The 22,411-nt window shown below is 37.1% G+C and overlaps 2 protein-coding genes across 2 annotated transcripts; both read right to left on the bottom strand.

Annotated features, from left to right (window-relative positions):
* Nucleotides 1-327: 327 nt before the first annotated feature.
* Nucleotides 328-13,534, bottom strand: LOC115981737 (DDT domain-containing protein PTM). Its single transcript, XM_031104071.1, has 11 exons — nucleotides 11,646-13,534; nucleotides 10,934-11,548; nucleotides 9,000-10,113; nucleotides 8,176-8,464; nucleotides 7,951-8,075; nucleotides 6,941-7,401; nucleotides 6,157-6,185; nucleotides 3,991-4,605; nucleotides 3,558-3,769; nucleotides 1,718-2,097; nucleotides 328-752 (listed from the first exon to the last, which is right to left on the bottom strand). The coding sequence occupies exons 1-10, from the start codon at nucleotides 13,349-13,351 to the stop codon at nucleotides 2,083-2,085; spliced, it is 5,181 nt and encodes a 1,726-aa protein (XP_030959931.1). The 5' UTR covers nucleotides 13,352-13,534; the 3' UTR covers nucleotides 328-752; nucleotides 1,718-2,082.
* Nucleotides 13,535-14,952: 1,418 nt separating this feature from the next.
* LOC115950147 lies at nucleotides 14,953-15,563 on the bottom strand. The gene is made up of 2 exons (XM_031067400.1): nucleotides 15,039-15,563; nucleotides 14,953-14,967 (listed from the first exon to the last, which is right to left on the bottom strand). The coding sequence occupies exons 1-2, from the start codon at nucleotides 15,561-15,563 to the stop codon at nucleotides 14,953-14,955; spliced, it is 540 nt and encodes a 179-aa protein (XP_030923260.1).
* Between the last annotated feature and the right edge of the window lie 6,848 nt (nucleotides 15,564-22,411).

Raw genomic sequence — 22,411 nt, 5'->3', positions numbered from 1 at the left:
AGTCATTAAATATATTCTTTTAGTTCCTTTTACTTCTCTGTTCCTTCGTGATGATGAAATTCTTGATAACCATAATCCAACAAGCCCACCTCCATTTTCAACATCATACCTACACATCAGACCTCAATGTAACCCAGGTTGACACGAGTAGCTTTGAATGACATTTTATCAACAAGGAATTAATAAGAGAAAATTGAGCTCTCTCTCTCTCTCTCTCTGTGTTAGACCTGTACAACAATATTACAACCATTAAAAAAAGAAAAGGCATTACTAGAATTTCAACTACCATCCTCACGTGCTAGTCCAAAAATGAAGATTTTTCTAACAAGCTTGGAAGACAGGTATTCATTTTCTGAGAATAATCTAAAGCTTCTAAACTGAAGCACTATGATGATTGATGTTGCTGGGTAAGAACAAGAATATCCAGTAATTGATCAGAAATATCTAACATCCTTAAATGAACTAATTCTATCTTTACCTTTAATTTTTTTTCCCAATCAATTGTTAGCCTCAAATTTGAACTAAAACTAAACCAAGTCACTCTTCCAAGTCAGTATTTACCAAAACCCCTCCCAACAAGATAAAGAATGTTAAAAATGTTCTAGGATTTGAATGTAACAATTTTGGACAATACCCATCAGGAATAACTTAGGGCCGAACAGGATACCCAGCATCTGGTGGTGGCACCCGGCCTTTTAGGCCTTCTTTGACTTAATATCATTGATAGCTCTTTTCTGAAGATCACTGAAAACCTGCAAAGATAAAATTTGAATATCTTATATATGTCTCTATAAAAAGCAAAACCCAATAGATTTGTAGTATCAAAGATGGTACTTCCACATTTTAAACGACCTGGAAAACAACAGACACCAATACTTTCTAAGATATAACCCCAAAATGAAAATCCTGAAATAAAAAATTTTTAAAATAAAATAATAAAAAAAGGTAGAGGAGAAATATCAAGAAAATAGAATGTAATCTTGGGATTAGGTACAAAAGATACATTTTATTTTCAAGAGCACAGGTGATTTTTGGAGATGATAATCTGGGCTAAATGTGATGTCACTTAATTTACCAAAAATACCTTTTACATATATTTCCAAGGGCACAGGAATTTTTGGAGATGATAATCTGGGCTAAATGTGATGTCACTTGACTAAATAGTCTGTATAAGTAACCATAGAAAATCACAAAATTTAGAGGCCATATGCCACAAAACAAAAACCACCTAAAAACAAATATATTTTATGAGTATGAAACTCACACACCCCAAAGGACTTGAACCCAACAGCCGACTCTAATGAGGGTGAAGGTGCACAGAACCTTAAGATGTCACAAAACAAAAACCCCCTAACCACATATATTTTGATGGGTAAGCAACTCACACTCCATGGGACTTTAGCCCATAACCTCAACCAAGAACCCATTCTCATGAAGGCGTAGGTGCACATTTCTAAAGATGTTTTTTCTTATGAATTTTATAGTAAAACACTGCATACTGGATTCTGTACAATAAACATAAACAGCCTTTATTGTTATTATTATTATTTTTGTTGTTATTATATTATTATTTTATAACCTTTCTGGTGTATCAATGGATTGGAAAATAAACTCTTTAGCATCAAATGACATACCTAAAACAAACTTGCTTGTAAATATTATAATGTTTCTATTTCTTGAGCAGAATAATAACTTTTTCAAGGCGTGAACTATATACCTCTCCTTCCTTTCTAAAGCAGATTCATTTCCCCACTTGTAATGGTTTTCAATGCACTGCTTTGCTGCCCCGCAACCTTCTGCTTGGTTACACTGCTTTGCCCACTAGCACATTCAATGTTTCTTTTCCTAGAACAAAGAGTTCTTCTTAGCTGAAGATCTCTAGCTATCTGCAGTTGAATCGTCTGAAACTCTCTCTAGCTATCTGCAGTTGAATCTTTTGAAACCCGCTCATAATTATCCATTCCTTCACTGTTTTTATCCAAAGGATATCTCAATAAAATAACAAGCATCCCTCTTTACAAAAGAAAAAATGAAACTGAGTCCAAATATGTAGAGGTATTCCCCACTGAATACCAAGAGAATTCAATTGCAAGCAATCTGCAAACAGATTATCAAATCAGAAACCTTTTTTTTTATTTTATCAAATCACGTTAATTGCATAAAACAATATAAGTATTTATTAATATCCCATAAAATAAATAAAAAATCAATCTAATTGCTTCTGGTTCTAGAAGAGAATTTTTAGACAATTATTAAAAAATTACCACCACCACCACCACCACCCCCCCTTCTCTCTCTCCTTTTTCTTTAAATCAAAACTCACTGTTAAAGATGAGATGGCTTATTTTGTCAGCATCAAGCAGAGTCTATGAACCGCTGAATACCATAAGACTCAACTAGTACAATACATACAATAAAGAAAACATCTAAACAGCATGTTAAAGAAGTGAATTTCTACTTCCCAAGCCCTATAAAATATAAAACCTCCTAGTATTTGCTTGGAGAAAACTTCTGAAGTTAGGGGATGAAACCATCTCTTTTATCAAGCATTCAATTGGGGAAGGTAGTTCTGTGTTCCTCTGGCATTCAGATGGACCTTTTATCCCAAGTATGGGTATAAGGTGATTTATGATACACGCAAGAAAAACATTAGTTCTTTTCATGCTAAAGTGGCTACTATCAAACAAGGAGCCTGTTGGAAATGTAACAAAGCAAGGACAGAAGATCTTGTAATCATTGAAAGCAAATTGTTTCAGTTGAAAATGGAGGCTAGTGATTAAGTTTCAAGGCTTCTTTCTAAATCAGCATAGTTTACTAGTGCTTCTGCTTGGGAGGCTATTAGATTTATGAAAACTTTTGTTCCCTGCTGGAGTTTGGTATTACCCACGTATGACAGAATTGTGGATTGGGGTTATAAGGGTATTGGTTTATGCGTGTTCCTCAGAAATTTCATTGATAGTAGGTATCATTTGTTTTTTTCAATTGCTCTTTTCCTCGAATAATTTGGCTACAGATTTTGGATTGGTGTTTCATAGAGCAACCTGTTTACTGCTGAAGTGAGGTAATTTAGTGGTGTGCCAGAGATCTCAAAGGTGGGAGCTTCAAAGTTAAAACTTTGTACGCTCTCTCTTTCTGCTGCTACATAACATTTATGGTTGCAAAGAAATGTTATGAGTTCACAATGGCCTCATCAGACCTTAAGAACTTATTTTGAAGTTGATCAAATTGGATTTCAAAGCTAGGATTGTGTTTTGCAAGGGACTAAAGAAGCTTATAGTAAAAAAGTTCTGCGCTGCAATTGGGGAATATCCAATGCTGTCTTTACCAAGGATGCATATGAATTAGAAAGTTATAGTTGATCCAGGATCTGGCTGTCAGGTGGATAAGTGGCTGCCTTGGGATTTTTAGGCAACAGTTTGTAAAGGGCCCAAATGGAAAAAAATAGTTGATCCTCCATAAAAATGAAAATCTAATGATCCAATAGTTGGTCCTCCTGAAAAACAAAAAATATATGAAAACTTTGTACAGGTATTAGAGCCAAGTTGTTTTAAATATACCTCGCTCAATGGTGGGACAGTATTAGAAACTTCATCATTACATTCGACCACATCATTACTTTGGGCCTCAACCAACTGGGACACATCACTCTTCACATCTAGCACATGGGGGCAGACAGGAGGGGTTCTTTTGCAACATATGTGGCACCTAAATCCGATAAGTCTATCAATGTTCTCTGGAGTGAGTCCAAGAGCATCTTCATGAAACCACTCTGCACAATATCATGAAGAAAAATATGTTATGATAAATTTATGTACAAAGGAATTCAACAGAGCAACAAAATCTTATGTTATTAAAGATTAATAGCAAAAGGATAAGATCTTTCAGCATGCATTCTGTCCCTCATCAGCATCAAATAACTAAATACACAATTGAAAAATGAAAGAGTTAACCAAAACAAGAAGAAATAAAGAACTGTGAAAAGTAAAGTACCTTTACAAATTTCACAAGCAATATAATTTAGTGTAGATGAACATCTTGCTTCACAACAAATAAGGCATTTGGGCTGACCAAGAGTTACAGACAAATTCTCAGAAGAGGAATGAATATTTTTCTCCCTAAAATGAGTCACTCGTTCATCATTCGGCTTTCTAGACAACCGGAGACCATTAAGCCAGTAACTATGGTAAATATGAGTTCTTTTCTTCCGCCAAGAAGCTGTTCTTTTCGGTTTCTGAAATGTCGTCTTTTTGGATTTAATCTTTTTCCCTTTCTTGCGTTGTTCAAGTTTTTTATTTTGTAATGACAAGCCTTTAGCTTTCCTTGGTGAACGACGCAGAGGTACAGAAGCTGGAACTTTTTTACTATTTTTAGATCGTACTTGTACAACCTTTGTTACTTTTTTTCTACTTTTTAGTCGCACTGGTCTGCTAACTTTGGAGGCTTTTTTCCGCTTTTGTGTCTGTAATTTCCCTCCTTTGGTGCCAGTTTTCCCTCTTTTTGCAACAACCTTGGTAGACATCCCATTCTGGCATCGGTGGCATGTGTATGTACATTCAGCAGTGATGGCCCCAGCAGATTTCCTGACATGCCTTTTATGAAAAAATCCTGAAATATGAAAATAATCAGGTCACTCACTAAACTCAAAATGTAAAAAGTAACTCCATGACATACATCAACCTTGAAGCTATCACATTAAAAGGTAACAGAAGACAAACACAATTTATTTATGTAAATTATCAATTTATCTGTAATGAACCACACAACAATGTTAATGAGGGAAAGTTTGCAACACGAAATTATATTTGCTAAAATGAGAGCAGCAGAGGCAGCTAAGCTGCATAAAGAAGCTTTAAAAAGAACATTAATACCACTAACAGGAGCAAAACTGTTGACCAAATCAGTAAAGCTTAGGATTACAAATAGATTCCACTAGTGACATTATTTAGGAGCCTAAGCAAGATGGAGGAAAATATTGGGCTATTTACAAAATGACTAATCTGGAAGGTATACACTCTTTCTTTCTAATGTGTAATTAAATAATCTGGAAACATAACGAGATGATTTCATTATGGCATACACAAACCATGGAGTAACAATGAAATTTTCATTCAAAACCATGTCAACAATTAAAGAATTGGATTTTGGAAAAAACATGTAGGGTAGGAAATCAAACCCGAAGAAATATGTTATCAGAATGGTTAGCCATTTCCAATTATTATTTTGAAAACAGGCTGAGTGTACTAGTATCAAAAACCTCTTCTCAAGCTTCTATGGGTCAGCAGCTAATGATAAAACATTGCCCCACAATTTTAGTAATCATTATACATACAATTTGATCATATTGAGTAAATTTCACAGCTTAATATATGGTTGTCCTTTCACTTTTCCACTCCCACTTCAGGTCTCTCCTTGACTTACCTCATATAGTCACATTTTAGCAGTGGTATGCATCTTTTACAACAAACAAATAAAATCATCTCAACAGACAGTACTTATCAACTATCTATGCCACCTAAGTGTCTAAAGTAAATAATTAAAGGGAAACTAAATTAACAATCTTTTATGGTACAAACTCAGAGTTTACCTCTTGCTTTATAGTCAATAGCAGCTATTTAATAAAGAAATTCTATAGTTCCACAGAAATTTTCTTCGAGACTCATCATAGCTCATCAAAGCCAACTAGGATACAACATAACCAGTGCCACACTGTATTAGTGACTTTGATGTATAGTGCCAAACTAAAAAAGGTTAAATTCACTACATTTCTTGCGCCCATTTGATATAGTTCCTGTCCTCAGCTATAAACTAACAACTACACACTAGAACAATAATTTGTGCTATTACAATACACATTATGCAAGAGACAAGTAAAAATTGAAAAGAAAAAAATATCTAATCCAGTACAAAGAATAAAAAGGGCAACATAAATTTGATCACCGAGATGATATGCAAAAACATATCCATATCTTCCAAATCCCAATACAGTTGAGCACAATCCATCACAAAAATAATGGAAGAAATTAAATTTTATATATATATATATATATATTTTTTTTTAAAAACATAAATAAACTCTCATTAAATTGTACACAAACCACAAAATAACATAATAGTTACAAAAAGAAAAGGTCGTAGTACAAAAATTCAAAAACTCACCTTTACAATGCTGGCAGCTCACAGCTTCCCTGCCAATATTAAAAATAAAAAAAATTCATCATATGAAGAAATGAAGTCAGTAAGATGAAAAATTAAAATGGAACTGAGAAAATACTTAACAGGCAAGAAAATATGAGCATATTTTAACTCAAACAATGAGAGACTAAGAACATAAGAATTCTTGAGCAAAAATTATAATCACAAAACCCAGTTCTCAAATTAACCAGAACAACCTATAACCTATTTCACCCTTCTTATTTCTCTCTCCCATACCATCTAATGCCATTCAACCTGCATGAGACATTCAAAATTACAGGAGCATACTAATTTTCATGCATTGTAGTTTTTATTGCTGATGTCTTTAGCACACTTCCTGTGTGCTTTGGTTCCTTGTATTATCTTTCTTTTTATTCAATTTAGTATTATTTAGTTATATTTATTCAACCTGCATGAGACATTCAAAATTACAGGAGCATACTAATTTTCATGCATTGTAGTTTTTATTGCTGATGTCTTTAGCACACTTCCTGTGTGCTTTGGTTCCTTGTATTATCTTTCTTTTTATTCAATTTAGTATTATTTAGTTATAAAATATATATATATATATATATATATTACAGGACCATACTTTGGCCAATTGATAGGAACGTGAAAGGTGTGATTGAAATCTAGGGTTCAGATAAAGTAAAATTAAAGTATTCGGGACAACCTATCAGAGAAATTGAGTTCAAGCAATTGATAGGTATAAGAGATAAATACATGCAATATAAGAAATATTTAATACCTGATCAGGACATCTTTATTGCAGTGCCCACACTGATGATACTCAGATCTTTCTGCCTTGGAAAACAAATACGAAAATCCCCTTTTCTGGAGGCGTCTATTTGTTACTCTACCAACCTCGGGAAGTTTCCTAGATTTCATCTCATTAGATTTGCGGGCAATTCTTTTCTCCTCAAAATTTTTCAAGAGATACATGGGAACATAAGATTCAGCCAACCAATATCTCTTCCTTTCACTAGAGGAATCTTCCAGAGGGGACCCATGCCTTTTAACAATGCCAGGGATAACTCTTCTCTTGCCAAAATCAAGAAGATATTTTACCACTTCCCCTTCAGTGCTCTTCCTTCGGATAATAACTTTCTTGAACAATCTGATTGATTTAATAGTTTCCTTGTCCAATGCAGGGAGAGGGAGTGTGTTTTCAATGTTATCCCACTTAATGTTTGAATCAAACTCTCTAACCTGTAAACTTTACATGAATTAGTGGTCCAAGAATTACAGAAGGTATCCAATTCATGACCACGTGTAAGTGTCAAGTGAGGTCTGAAAAATGTCCTGGCCTGGCAATTACTGTGGTTAAGGCCTATTATATATATATATATATATATATATATATCACCGTGTAATAAAAGCCAACTTATACGCTAAAAATATTATTATTACATATTTACCACAAATACAAAATAGTTACATATATAAATTGAGGTCATTCTCATCGAGTGAATGTGTTAAAAAACCACACTGATTTTGCCAGCAGTAGTGATGGAAGTCTAGAAACATAAGTATTTCTTTTTTGATTGGTAAGTTACACACCCGGTGGGTCTTGAACCCACGACATCACCCTCCACTAAGGACTTAATAAGGGGAGGAGGTGCCAATTGAGCTACAGCTCATTGGCCAAGAAACGCAAGTATTTCAAAGCAAGAAATAATTCAGGAAGGCCATTGCAACACCTAAACATCAGATACCAAAAAAAACTGGAATTTCCAGGAGAATTTCCAGGAGATATACCTGGAAAGCAAGCTGCTCTACACTTGTTGCTGTCTCAACAGCAGATCGCCAAGCAACATATCTGCTTCTCTTTGCATATTCTGAATTCTCAGGATATAATATGCCCGGTATCTTTACACACCCAGCTGCAGAATTTTAAACTTCAAACAAATTCAGAATAATTATTCAGCTGACTTAATTGTAAACACTATGACTCCAACAAGAAAGAGAAGACAATATGCAGACCTTGTCTGGCTGCCTTTGATGCCAAGGAGCGAGGAAGAACCTTCCAATTAAACACTTTACGAGAAAGCCTACCACCTCTCCACCATAATATACCCAATCCACTAGCAGCATTTGAAGAAGGATTCGACTCAGGTTCTGAAGACCTAACCCTTTTCCGGTTAATACCATGTTTTGAGGATGCCCGTGATGAACTAATGACAACATGTGCAGCTGAACCCACAGTAGCAACAGAATCCACATGTCTTGACCATTCAGTTGAGAGTGCAAGAGGACGCAAATTTGACTCCAACTGTGGACATTCCATAACAACAAAAATTACCCCAAAAGTTTCCGAGAATGAATTATAAAGATAGCTAATTATAAGAAGTCAGAAGATGCATATGGGGTGCAATTTGGGCCACTTCAAACCAAGGAGTGATTAACTCCACCCAAGTAACAGACAGGGAAATCTGTCTCTGCACCCCAACCCTCTTCCTTGCCACCTAAGGCAAGGACTAAAGACCCAACAAAAGCAAATCTGTTATTATTTAGATATTTTTATATAATAAGAACCAATAACATGTCCTCCACCCCCACCCCCGCCCCTAAAATAAACTCCCAAAGAAAACAGCAGACCACATAGCAAAGCATACACATTTAGAAAGTAAAGCAAGAAGAAAGCCTTAAAATTAAGTTAGAAAGTCCAGCACCACGTTTCAATTTGAACAAAATGAATATTAGGTCAAAGTGAACCCCAAAATGAGAAGCCCAGCTAATTTATAATGAGTTGTACCCCAAAAGATTCATAATCAAGTTAAAATAGAGAGGAAGCAAAGAATACTCACTGTGAGCAATAAATGTTTAACAGACCCCACATCAGATGCCTTCAGAATACTTTTTTGCCAGTACTTGGTAAAATGTGGATTCAGCCATGGACCCAACAAAAGCCCATGCAGACGATCTTCAACAGAAAGAATATGACAGATGACATCTATAAGATGGCTTTTCCTATTCTTTTTTGATTGATGCCCAACCACATCACTTTTAGAACCTTCCCAAAAAGTTCCTAAATACATGTTAAACAAGCAATCTCTGTCATCAGTTGGAACTCTACATGAAAAGCACCACCCACACTTCTCTTTCCTTGCATCTACATCTAGGTTCTGAGTATTTGCCCAACCAAACTTGGTAGATTTCTTCACAATGGCCTTCATCTGTGCTGCAATTATATCCTCCTCTGTTATAATAGCGTTTTCATTGATTTTGTCCGATGATTTAGGCATCAACTCCTCTGCAACAGATGAGGCAGTTTGAGCAAAACTGTAATAGTTCATGTAACCAATCCCACAATTCATAGGGGATCTCTCTCTCTTTCTAGTAGTTATAGTAGATGAGGAATGGCCAGGATCTGCAGCTTCCATATTATTTTCTCGTTTGACATCTACGCTTGTAGATGTCAAAGGACAGCCTCTAGAAAGTCGGCATCTTCGTGGTTTTTCAGATCTATTTGAATCATGGGGCCCATGATTTTGAAAATTCTGAATGTCTACACTCATTTGTGTGGCTCCAGCTGATCCTTCTGGATTCATATGTGGACTTTCTGTTGCAGTCATGGAATTTAACAAGTTCACAGAACATCCGCTATTACAGTTTTCTTTAACTTTTCTTGCATCATCAGTTTCATTCTTCACAGTATTTGTTTTTGAAGATGTCAATGGTGCCGAGGTCATTAAAATAGCTGGGCTATGTCCCTTCATAAGAATGTCTGAGTATACAGAATGGTTCAGCAGGTCCAAATTACTAGCCCCATTCAAACTGAGGGGGATAACCCACTGCTTGTAAATAGCCATTAATATGGCACCATAGGAAATATCTGACTCCTTTAGCACTTCAATTACAACATCCAAATCATTTCTATGGTAGTAACTGAATGAGGATTCAGTGTCACATGACTCTGACCTGCAAATTCAAAATCCAGACATAATATAACCTAGAACAGATCAGGATGATCAAGAGTAGCATGAGAAATTGTTCATCATGAAAGATATGTATTGCGTCTTTTTATGACAAAAGAATTTATTAGGAGCGGATGATGCATATCATTATGCCCATGCTTAAGAAAAGGAACCAATGAAATATAATCATTCAAAAAACAAAGTAAAAAAAAAAAAATCAATTCCTAGTCTGACAATACACTTTGAAAGGGAAAAAAATCAACACTACCTTCAGAAAAGAAAAGATCATGCTACAAGTTCATTTTTAATCAAAAACTAAATATGACAGCCACTCTACTGTTTAAATCCAACCAATAAAAAACAGACAAAAAAAAAACTGACGCACAATATCATGGCCACTGAAGAATAATCAAAACTCCAGCACTGATAAGGTGAAAACTGATGAGCCTTTGATAAATAAGTTTCTAATATTTTTCAAGGAATCAACTAATTCAAGACAAATAACTAATCCTAAGCCTGACTACTCAAAAATGGATACACAAATTATTTTCTTTGTATGGATCACGAAATTGTAAAATCCATGTTCATGGTGTTTTGCAGTCTCACTACCGAAACTATCCTCTTTCCTAGAAAAATAAATCATTCTCGGTAATTAATAAGGCCAAACAGGTGCTGGCTTAAAGGTTTAAGACAATATTATTAGGGAAATCTATATCAAGAGAAGTGACTTATCATAAAAAGAATGATTACTTTATTAAGAGTAGTAGACTAGTAGTAGAAGTTATATTCAATTTAACTATGTAAACAATATAAGAAAAACTTACACCAACAAGTAACCACAGCTGCTAAAATATAGCCGACCATGAGGATCAATTCCCAGTAACTCTGCTCCTCGAAGTGACTTGCGTGGTTTCATCCAAGGCTTATGTCTGTCGATGGCACACTCAGGGCAGTACCAGTCACCCTCAGGCAAAAGATCACTAGCAATTCCCACACACTTTGAATGGTATGCAGCAGGACACCCATCACAGCATATTAAACTTCCATCCATCTTACAAAGGCAGCATTCATCGCTATTCCAGTCAGTGGCATCCTCACCAACCTCCTTGCTCAAACAAGAGCCACCAGAATCATCTACTGTAAGTTTCCTTTTCTTGTTAATCCCAAGGTTTGTACTCCGATCAAAAACCATGTCAGGATCAGCTGCCAAAGATCTTCTATTAAGTTCAGACCTTATGACTTCCACTTCAATCATATCATCACACAGACATCGAAGTATCTCAACCTTTACGGCGGCAGGTTGTTTGTAGTAGTCACTTTTAAATAGCTTTAAGTGACTAATATTAAAACCCGGCTTCAATCCCGAACCATGAATCAGTAGGTACTCAGCCATAAAAATCGGCCACGTAATTAAGTCTAACAAATCCCAGTTAAGACTCCTACATCAAAATTTTGACAGAGAAAACAATAAGCACTAATATATTCAAACCAATTTATTTTACTTGGAAATAGTAAGAGGCAAGGAACAAAGAATACCTCAGGCAATTAGAAGCAGATTCAGAACCTTCATTCGAAAGGTTCTCCAAATGCTTCCGCAGAGTTTGCAAAATAGAAACATGAATGCAATCAAACAATGTACTAGGAGACTTGCTCTTCAATACTGCTACAAAATCCTCCAGCTCAAAGGGACTCAGAAATAATAAACTACTAAATGATCTTAAACAGGCATAGACAGAAAAGAGGTCAGGAATAGGAATTTCATCTAAATTCAAATTTTGTGATGAAGGGGGTAATTGCGGCTTTAAGGGAAGAGCACTGATCTTTTCAGATGCTTCGCAACCTGAAATCACCGGCACTTCCTCTGTTACTGCACTAACTGCAGGGGACGGTGTATCATCAGCAGCACATGAAGTCATCGAAACACGATTCTGAGCAGACCCTCTACGAGCACTTCTTCTCAAAACTGTCTCTGTCATGGATTTCAAATTATCTGATTTTCTTCTTCTCTTTCTCCGGCTACTTCCTTGTTTGCATGGACTTCCTAAGTTGCCTTGGTCCCCATGAACAACTGTAGCACCAGCCTCAGAAACACCGTCCTTCAACTGAACTTCCACAGAACTACAACCCTCAACACTATTTTCCTTCTCAAGTCCAACCAACCCTAAAGATGCATCTGCGACCGCAGGGTCAAGGGACCCACTAATACCCTGCATCAATAAGCCCTCATTGATATCTAAATCAGCTTGCTTCAAAAGCCCATTTGCTCCACCATCTTCCTCACATTTTTCTTCAACATCTTTCTTTTGAATTTCTTCAACAATCTCAGAAGAGTCGCTAGCCTTAAACACCACTCCACCATCACCATCTGCATCCTTAATTTCTTCACAAACCTCCAAATTCAAATCAAAATCACATTCCCTCTTCTGGGTTCCCGAACATGAAACCCCCAAATTTCCGCCACCCAAATCATCATCTAAATCACCATTGACATCCAAATTCAAATCAATACAATCCCTTTTCCTCACATTGTCCTCAGGCTTAACATGGGTATCATCAAACCCATCACCATTCAAATCCACCTCCTCATTCAAATTAAACCCAGCATTCAAATCAAACACATCATTTCTATTCAAATTCTCCCCAATCCCAATCCCAATTCCACCTCCACTCCCCTTCCCTAGGGTTTGTGCTTCTTCAATATTAACATGCAAATTCCTATCAACCTCCACACACTCTCTCTCTCTCTCCTCCTTCCCTACAAACCCATCTCCCATTTCCAAATTCCCCTCAAACCCATCACCTAAATTACCGTTAGAATTCGAATTCCCACTAAAATTCCCTCCAAACCCATTACTCAAATCACAATTAGAATTCAAATCAGTCACGAAATTAACGCTAGCATTACCTGCACCGCCACCGACCTCGCTCTCCGGCTCGATACGGGGCCGCTTCTTGGGCTTCCGGCCAAGCAGCGAACTTTCCTCAGCCAACAACCCTTGGGCTTGAGCTTGAGCTTGAGCTTGCGCTTCTTCTTCTTCCTCTTCCTCTTCCTCTTCCTCTTCCTCTCCTTCTTCTTGGGCCGGTAAGAGCAAAGTGAGTTGGGAAATACCGAGCTCCTCGGAATCACCGTTGTCATAGACGATCTCGAACAACCCAGAGGAGACGTCGTAGGATCTCACGGTCCCCGAGAAAACCCCAAAGCCCTTGAAATCTTTCTTCACAGTTCTACCTACAAACTCCATGGCGATCCGTGAGAGAAAATTCGAATTGAGAAAAAAAAATGGGTTTTTTTTTTTTCTTTTGTTTTTCAATTTCTTCTTCGTCTCTGTCCAGAAATGCCTTTTTGGGCACAGAAAAACAGAGAGAGAGACCCAAAACCAATATTTTGTTTTGTAATTTGTTAAAACTCTGTCTCTGTCTCTCTCTTTCTCTCTCTAGAAAATGCTTTTAACGAGCAAATAAGGAGAGAGAAAGAAAGAGAGGGTAAAAAAAAGCAAAAAACTTGAGAGGAACGTGAGTTTTTTGCGAAGTGGAGTGGGTAATAAAAATGAAAGGAAAGAAAGAGAAATAAAGGGAGAAAAGTGCGAAAATATCTGAAAGGCAGTTTATAAAAAGTATATATATAATTGTGGAATTTTGGAAAGGAAGTAAAAGGGCCCCCCAAGTGTTGCTAGTTTGGTAGGTAGGAACTCACTAGGAACTACAAATGGGTATGGGTATGGGTAAGGGTAAGAAACTGCCCCGAATTAAACTAAAAATGGAGGTCATAACTTGGTGTGTATGAGATAGGGTATCGTGGAAGGGCATGCAATTGTAGGAATAATCAGATATTAAAAGAGGGTGATAGTTAAAACTCCTGTGATTCTTTGAGAACAACTTATTTAGTTTTTTGTCTTATCAGTTTGAAAATTATTTATTTTCGGTGACTTTTTTTTTTTGAGAAGTTTTCAGTGACTTATTTGCATATAGAGAAATGTTGAGATCATAATTTTTGCTACAATTTGCTCACATGGCAAATTATGGAGTAAAAGTGGTAGGTCAATGTGGGTTCACAATTCCACAACTTATAACTTGCCACATGAGCAAGTTGTAATAAAAATTGTGGTATTTGCATTACTCATTTGCATAGCGTGAGATAAAAAGCTAAAACTAGCTTATTTTTAAAAATGAGAAACTTGTATTATTTGAAATAGAACTGAGACAAAAAGTAATGTGAGACTTACAAATAATGGATAATTTAGGTAAAAAGCTAGCTTATAATTGGTTATCAAACGCACACGTGTCAATTTGGAAACTTATTTAGCTTTTTGTTGAAAGAACTATATATAAAAGATAAAAACTAAAAGTTAAATAAAATAAGCTAAGTTTCTGTTTGGCATTGATTTATAAGTTAGTTCTTTTTCTTTTTTCTTTTTTTTCTTTTTACTTTTATGTACAATTTTTTAAAACCTTACATTTTTTCACTTTTTCAAAGTAAAAGTATATTTTAGTACATTTTCAACCAAAAAATAAAAAACTAAATAAATTATTCTCAAAAAACTAATTAATTGATGTTTTGCTGAAAATACCATAGCAAATAAATAAAACTAATAACTAACTTATAATTTAATTCCAAATGTACATTAGTGTCCGAGACACACAGTGCTACATTAGTTAAAAATCATGTTTTAAAACTTCAATTAAAATTGTAAAATCGTGTCATTTCATAAGTATGCGCAGAAATGTGTATAAAGAGATTTACCCAAACTAAAAAGTAAGTATTTGGTCAACTAAAGGATAAAGCTTTTGTATATTTTTTTTTTTTTGAAAGGGAAGTGGTATGGAATTAAACCATAACAAAGAGTCATACAGAGACAACCTGCAGAGCAAGATAGAAGCTCAAATTACAAACATGTTACAAACATATCAGCTAGAAATAAAAGAAGTTACACATGGGGGCGTGACTCCAATCCAAAGGTGCTGGGATCTAGTTCTTCTAGCAGAATGAGCAAGCTCATGAGCAACAGAGTTGAAGTTTCTGCTTAAATGTTTGAAGATGCAGGTCTCAAAGGATTCACAAGCTTGAAGAATACTCTGCACAATGTGCCCATAGCTGCTGCCTGTGGCCTTGTCTTGGACTGCTTGAATAGCGTTCTGCGAATCTGATTCAATTATGATCCTGGATAGCTGAAGCTCCTGAGCCAAAAGAACACCATGCTCCAAAGCCATTATTTCCGAAAGTTCAGCAGTAAAACAAACTTGGAGAGGCTTGCTGAGGGCAACTACAACTTTGCCAAAGCTATCTCTAATGACAACACTGATGCTAGAAGAATTTTCCAATTCAGAAGACGCCCCATCTACATTTATTTTATGAAAGCCATGAGGAGGGGGAACCCAGCAAGTAGGGGCAGCCCTTGGGAGATTGAAGTCCCACAATGCCGAGCCTACATAATTTTCAACATTACCCTTTGCCATAAGCCACACCTAATTGGGAGGGAGCCCACAACCCTCATGAACAAACTTGTTTCTATTGTACCATATGGCCCAAGCAATAGTAAAGAAAAGCTCTGAGTCTTGGGGTGTTGCATGGGAGAGAATGAAAATAGTAGAGTCAAGAAAAGATTTTTTAGTACCATGGGTATTCAGTGGATTCTCCAGCCAAAAATTCCAGACCAATGATGAGGAAGTGCAGCCAAGGAGGGCATGGTCAAGATTTTCATCTTCATTTTTACAAACCGGGCAGGTCTTGGAATGGGAAATCCCTCTCTGATTTACTGCTTCCATTGTAGGAAGGCCATTAATACAAGCTCTCCAGGAAAAGATCTTAATTTTAGGTGGGAGATTTAAGTGCCAAAGCTTCCTCCAAATCAGTTTGCACGGGTCTCCGGTTGAACAATCTTCACTCCCATTTGAATCTAGCATGTTGTAAGCTAGATGGTAGGCACTTTTTACCGTGAAGTTCCCCCGGCTATTTTCAATCCAAATGATTTTGTCTTCAGGAAGGTCATGACTTAAGGGAATCTTTAGGATTGTTTCCGCTTCAAAGGGAAGGAAGGCAGCCTTTATTGTGTTTACTCTCCACCACCTTGTCATTGGATCAATTAGAGAGGAGACCATTGGGAATTGAGGGATATTGCTTGGAGGTGAGATGACTTTGTAGGTAGATGGTGTTGGCAGCCATTTGTCATCCCATATGTGAATTAGCTTCCCATTCCCCACTCTCCACCGAGTTCCCTTCCTTATAACTTCAAGGCTACTGTGGATGCTTCTCCAAGAGTATGATGGGGAGTTTCCAACGGCTGCATTTAGGATGTCTCCGGTAGGAAAATATCTAGCCTTAAGAACCCTTGCCACAAGAGTGTTAGGATTTTGGAGAATGCGCCAAAGTTGCTTTGCTAGCAAAACTTTGTTAAAAGCTTGCAAATTCCTGAAGCCCATACCTCCACTACCCTTTTGTTTACACATGGTTTTCCAACTAACCCAACACATTTTGGTTTCTTGTTGCCGTTGGCCCCACCAGAAGTTCCTCATCATACTTTCAATTTCTTCGCATAGGCTTTGGGGAAGAAGAAAGCACCCCATTGTGTATGTGGGGATTGCCTGGGCAACCGCTTTAATGAGGATTTCTTTTCCACCCATGGAGAGGAGTTTCCTTTTCCATCCGGCAAGTTTCTGCCCAATTCTCTCCTTCAGAATAGCAAATACCTGTGTCTTTGATCTCCCAATAAAGGATGGGAGGCTCAAATACTTTGTATGTCTAGTATCTTGCATTGGGCCAAGATTAGCCAAAATCTCTTCCTTGGCTTCTTGAGATGTATTGGGGCTGAAAAAGATTGAAGACTTATCTGTGTTGATTTTCTGCCCCGAGGCATTCTCATACTTCTGAAGGATAAGCTTCAGCATCCGGCTTTCCTCCACACTAGCTTTGCAAAAAAGAATACTGTCATCCGCAAAGAGAAGGTGAGTGACTCTTGGGCAGCCCCTACAAATGGAAATGCCAGTCAACAGCTGGTCCCAGACAGCCTTATTAATGAGTGCAGAAAGCCCCTCAGTACAAATGAGAAAGAGGGTTGGAGAGAGGGGGTCTCCCTGCCGAAGCCCCCGGGTGGGAGTGATATTACCACAAGCAGTCCCATTTATGAGAACTGAATATGAGATCGTAGTAATGCATCTCATAACAAGATCAATCCATTTTGAACTAAACCCCAATTTTTCCATGACCCCTTTTATGAAACACCATTCAACCCTGTCAAAAGCTTTACTCATATCTAGTTTTGTAGCCATATAGCCAACTCCCCCTGCATTTTTATGATTTAGATAGTGCATCAACTCAAAAGCCACAAGAACATTATCAGTAATTAACCTGTCTGGAATGAAAGCACTTTGATTTTCTGAGATAATATGAGGGAGAATGACTTTGAATCTATTAGCAATAGTTTTAGATATGAGTTTATAAACTACATTGCAAAGACTTATGGGTCGAAAATTCGTCATTCTTTTGGGATTATTTACTTTGGGAATGAGGGCAATGTTTGTTTTATTTAGGCATGCCATAGATAAATTATTATTGAGAACATTTAAGACCATATTAGTGATACTACTACCCACAATGCTCCAATATTTTTGATAAAAGATAGCGGACATACCATCAGGGCCGGGAGCTTTAGTAGGGTGGATCTGTTTGAGAGCAATGGCCACCTCCTCTCTAGTGAAGTTTCTGTTCAGGTTTTGATTCATTTCTTCAGTCACCCGAGTAGGTATGGCATCAATAATCTCATCTATCTCGGAAGAGGAAACTGATGCATAGATGTTGTTAAAATAATCTATGGCTGCCTGAGCAATATTTTCCTGTCCATCACACCATCGGCCACGACTGTCCCAAATTCCGAGGATAGTGTTTCGCTTGCGGCGCTCAGAAGCTTGGGCATGAAAGAAGCTGGTGTTTTTGTCACCTTCTCTAAGCCAATGCGCTTTGGCTCTTTGTCCCAAGTAAATCTCCTCATCATCAAGGAGATCATTGATTTCTCGCCTTAGACAATTAATTTCAGCACTTAAAGATCCATCGTTGTCTTGTAGGGTTAGAGAATTCAAAGCATTCCTTTTTTCCTGGATCTTTTTTGGAATCTGGCCAAACGTTTTTGAACTCCATTTCTTTAACTCCACAGCACAGTTAAAAAGGTTAGACATGATTCCCTCTGGAGTACCAAGGTCAAGGTTCATTCCCCATGAATTTTCAATAACAGTTTTACATTCAGCATTCTTAGCCCACATTGCTTCGAAATGAAAACGTTTAGCTCGGCTTTGGCGCTGAAATGTTGGGTCAGAGATAAGCAGTGCACAGTGGTCGGATGTTGAATCAACCACATGATGGGCTTTCATTCCCCCAAATTTTTCTATCCATTCTAAGTTTGCCAAAGCTCTATCAAGCCTTAAATATATCCTGTTCTCCCCATCTTGCATGTTACACCAAGTAAAATCAGAGCCGTAGTAGCCTAAATCTTTAAATGCACAATAGTCAACTTCCTTCCTAAACCCATCCATTTGTTGTTGAGATCGAATGGCTCCCCATTGTTTTTCAGAGTTTGATAAAATTTCATTAAAATCACCTAGACATAACCAAGGGAGATGCAATTGATTGTTTAGGAAAGCTAATAAATGCTAGGATTCGTACCTTCTATGAGTCTCCGGATGGCCATAAAAACCCGTTAGTCTCCATTTGTAGCTACTCTCTTTGTCGTTAATTACCGCATCTATGTGGTTCGGAGAGTAGCTTTTGATTTCTAAATCAACATCTCTAGCCCACAGCATAGCTAAGCCCCCCTTCCGACCGACACAAGGAACAAATAGACCATTAGCCATCCCTATTCTGCTCTTTATTCTTTCCATCCTTTTGTTTTTTGCTTTTGTCTCCATCAAAAATACTACTCTGGGATTCCACCGTCGCACCATATCGTGCAACGCTCGAACTGACCGGGGGTTCCCAAGTCCCCGGCAGTTCCAACTTAGGGGATTCATGGCTCCCGGCGGTGCTGCCTTGCAGTCATCGCTGATCTCTCATCAGTTTGTGTTAGGTCCCCTGCATTTACTAGTCGTTGCTTCTTCTGAGGAACTACTAATTTTTCATCTTCTTCAGAAATTAGCTTCCCGGCTCTCTTAGTCCCACTGTTTAAAAATTGAAACTCCTTACCTGGGCTTTTATTTTTCCCTTTTTCCCTTGCCATTCTTTTCCACTGGCCTGTAATCTTTTTTTTCTCCTCTAAGCCTTGGCCCGTGTTCTCCAGACCAACTTCTTTTTTCTCTCTTTGATCACTTGTGGGCTTAATAGGGCTGCTCACTTCCATCTCTTGCTTTTCGGAATGGGCTTTCTGGCCCACTAAAGAATAAGCATCCTCAGAGTCCACTAAGGCCATACCACAGCACGTTGAGTCAGTCAAAGGCCTTTGACTCAAGTCACGTGCTAGTTCATTTCCCAAATTCCTCTTTGTTTCACGCGCTAAGTCTGGAGGAGGATGATTTTCCAGCTCACATGTGCTCCCATATTTCAAAACTTCACACGGCAATTTTGAAAAGGAGCTAGTTTTCCTATCACATGCATCTGACGTAGCAACAGTAAATTGTACCTTCTGATTTGACTGGCCACATGCTGCCTCCTGTGCACCGTCTCCCTCACTGTGGCCATCAGCTTGTTCAAAATTTTTTGAACTTGAAGCTTGCTGGTTCTTTATACTGCCTGAGAGTCCATCGCCACAATCGGACACCGAAGTAGATGAAATCTTCATTGCAGTGGCATGGTTTCCTTCAAACAGGTCTGCACTACCCTCGCCACGGTCCCCATTGCTGGTTGAGCGAGATTTCTCTGTGCCCATTTTGGAATTCCCCTGTGCTCGAAGCCACTCGCCGTATTGCCTGGGATTTTGCTGGTTTGAAAGCTCTTTACAGCGCTTCTCGTCATGACCCAGCCTCCCGCACTGAAAGCAAAAGATGGGGAGTCTTTCATACTTGAAATTAACCCAAAAATTTTCACCTTCCATACTAGCAATTTTTCCTCCTCTTCTGAGTGGTTTTTCCAGCTGAAGGTCCACTCTAATTCTCATAAATTTCGCCTGGTCTGACTGTCTTGCTCGCCGATCAACTTCAATGAATCTTCCTATATTATTCCCAAGCTCTCTACCCACTTCATCAGACATGAGCTCAAAGGGAAGACCCCAAACCTGGACCCAAAAGGGAGAGTGTGTGAAGCTGATGTTTGTGGCAGAGAGTCCTCTTTTCCATCTACACAGCAGTAACAAATTGTTTTCAAAATTCCACGGCCCATTTTGTTCCACCCATTTCATTTGGTACTCCGAACTGAACTTGAACTGCATAATACCGTTACCCACTTCCATGATCTGTAAATCCGAACCCATTTTCCATGCTATCCGTAGAGTGTTCTTCAGCGCTCTTAAGTTCTGGTTTCTGTCCGCTAGAAGACGCCCAAAAAGACTGAGTGAGCACTCCTCCAGCAGATCCGATTTACACCTTGACTTAATGCAGATTTCCTCTTCTTCTTCTTTGGTGAGACTGAGGTTAGACAGACCCTCCACTACCGTGTTGTCCATGGTAGTGATGGGGAGAAAAAAAGAGAAAAGAAATCTCTAGGAAGGAACCCTTACTGTGTAATGAAAGGGAGAGAAAGCTCGGCTAGAGAAGACGAGAGAGACGCTCCTACTTGGGAGAGAAAAGTTTAAGGATTGGAAAGTTTATAAAGCTTTTGTATTTTTCTTTTTGTCCTTCATTCTTTGAAATGCTAACGCTTAAGAGGGTTGTTTCTATATATTCGGTGGAAAATATAATAATAATATAATAATAACTTTAGTGATACAATTTATAAGCTGTAAATTCTAGAAAACAAAAATGGTGCTAATGATGAGTATATGTAAAAGTTGTAAAATAACTCACAACTTGTCATCTTAATAAGTTGTGAAAAAAATTGTGTGCATAATAAAGTGTTGAAAATATAATAATAATTGCTTGGAAGTAAGGAGCTTGATTGATGGTTCTAATTGTTAATCCATATGATGCATTGGATAAGTTTTGTAAAATAAATATTTAATGAAGTATATAATTAAAATTAGATGTATTGACAAACAAGAAGTTAGCTCAAAAAAATTATATAAAACAATATTAAATGTAACTTAATTATAGTGGTTCCTATTAGCTCAATTTTTAAAATCTTTTATCATCTAAAGTTGGACTTTAAGTTCGGATTCCACAATGTTTCTCAAAAAAAAAAGTTCAGATTCCACAAAATTGAAAAACAAAAAACGAAAACTCATTTGTAAAGTCAACCCAATCATCATAAATCAAACACCAAAGTTTCAAATATAGTTTAATTAACATATATGACTTTCTTTTTGTTGACTCATAACAATTTAACATTATCTGTAACTTATAAATAAAAATGCTATACATGGAAAAAACAAGATAACTTTCTAAAGTTGATGCACCAAATATGGAGAAAAGTCTCCTGCTTCCATTTTACTAATATACTATAAGTCGGTAACTTATGCAATATAAGAGGAACTTGGAATAAGTGTACCAATTAAAAGCTTTTTTTTTTTTACAATTAATATATGCATAGAAAAGGTTATTCTACTATGAATTATAGATTCAAAGTTCTATTCATGCATTATCATAAATTACGTGCATAAAAAGGTTATCCCATCACAATTGATAGTAGTTCTTGTAATACTTAATCGTATTCTCAAGTAAGTAACCTTCATGGCAGAATATCAAATGTGTAATGACCACCTGGGAAGAAGGGAAAATAGTGAAAAGATATAATAAAATAAAAAGAATCTTTTAAAAAACATTCTATTATTTTGATGTTTAAGAGTTTAGTGAGAGTGAATAAAATGACTATGAGATAATGCTCATTTTATCATATTCCCTATGAAACATTCCTTCCAAACACACTAAAAGACATGTCGATCACCAAGTTTTCCACTCACAAGGGGAGATCGGCACTGAGGTTCGCCATCAAGTCCCTTAACATAAGTATTGCGTGTAGGTATATTTCTAAACTTCAGGCTCTTTGTTCATTATCTTGGTAAATTAAGTGATGTATTCATTCATTTATGTATAATTTAATAGTTGAGAGAGGGAGGATTTCAATAATATGAATAACACAAGAAAATACAATCACTACTTTTAGCCACAATAAATAAAAGTGAGCAACAAAAGGCTCGCCGTACACAGAATAAGCTAAGTGAAGGATAAACAAAGTTAGCAAAATCAAAGTGTGAGTCTACTATGCCAAGTAATACATGGGATTGAAACCAAGA

Source organism: Quercus lobata, chromosome 1, assembly GCF_001633185.2.
Source record: "Quercus lobata isolate SW786 chromosome 1, ValleyOak3.0 Primary Assembly, whole genome shotgun sequence".
Classification (NCBI taxonomy): domain Eukaryota; kingdom Viridiplantae; phylum Streptophyta; class Magnoliopsida; order Fagales; family Fagaceae; genus Quercus; species Quercus lobata.
Note: the sequence above shows the minus strand (reverse complement) of the source record. Positions and strands in the feature narration are given on the sequence as shown.

What these genes read in the sequence shown, in the direction of transcription:
- LOC115981737 (XM_031104071.1), bottom strand. Translation starts at nt 13,351, where the DNA reads ATGGAGTTTGTAGGTAGAACTGTGAAGAAAGATTTCAAGGGCTTTGGG. An exon ending in TCTGCTTCTAATTGCCTGAG is followed by an intron (nt 11,549 to 11,645) that starts GTATTCTTTGTT and finishes ATTTTGATGTAG; the next exon opens with GAGTCTTAACTGGGATTTGT. An exon ending in TGCTTGTGAAATTTGTAAAG is followed by an intron (nt 3,770 to 3,990) that starts GTACTTTACTTT and finishes GATATTGTGCAG; the next exon opens with AGTGGTTTCATGAAGATGCT.
- LOC115950147 (XM_031067400.1), bottom strand. Translation starts at nt 15,563, where the DNA reads ATGGCAAAGGGTAATGTTGAAAATTATGTAGGCTCGGCATTGTGGGAC.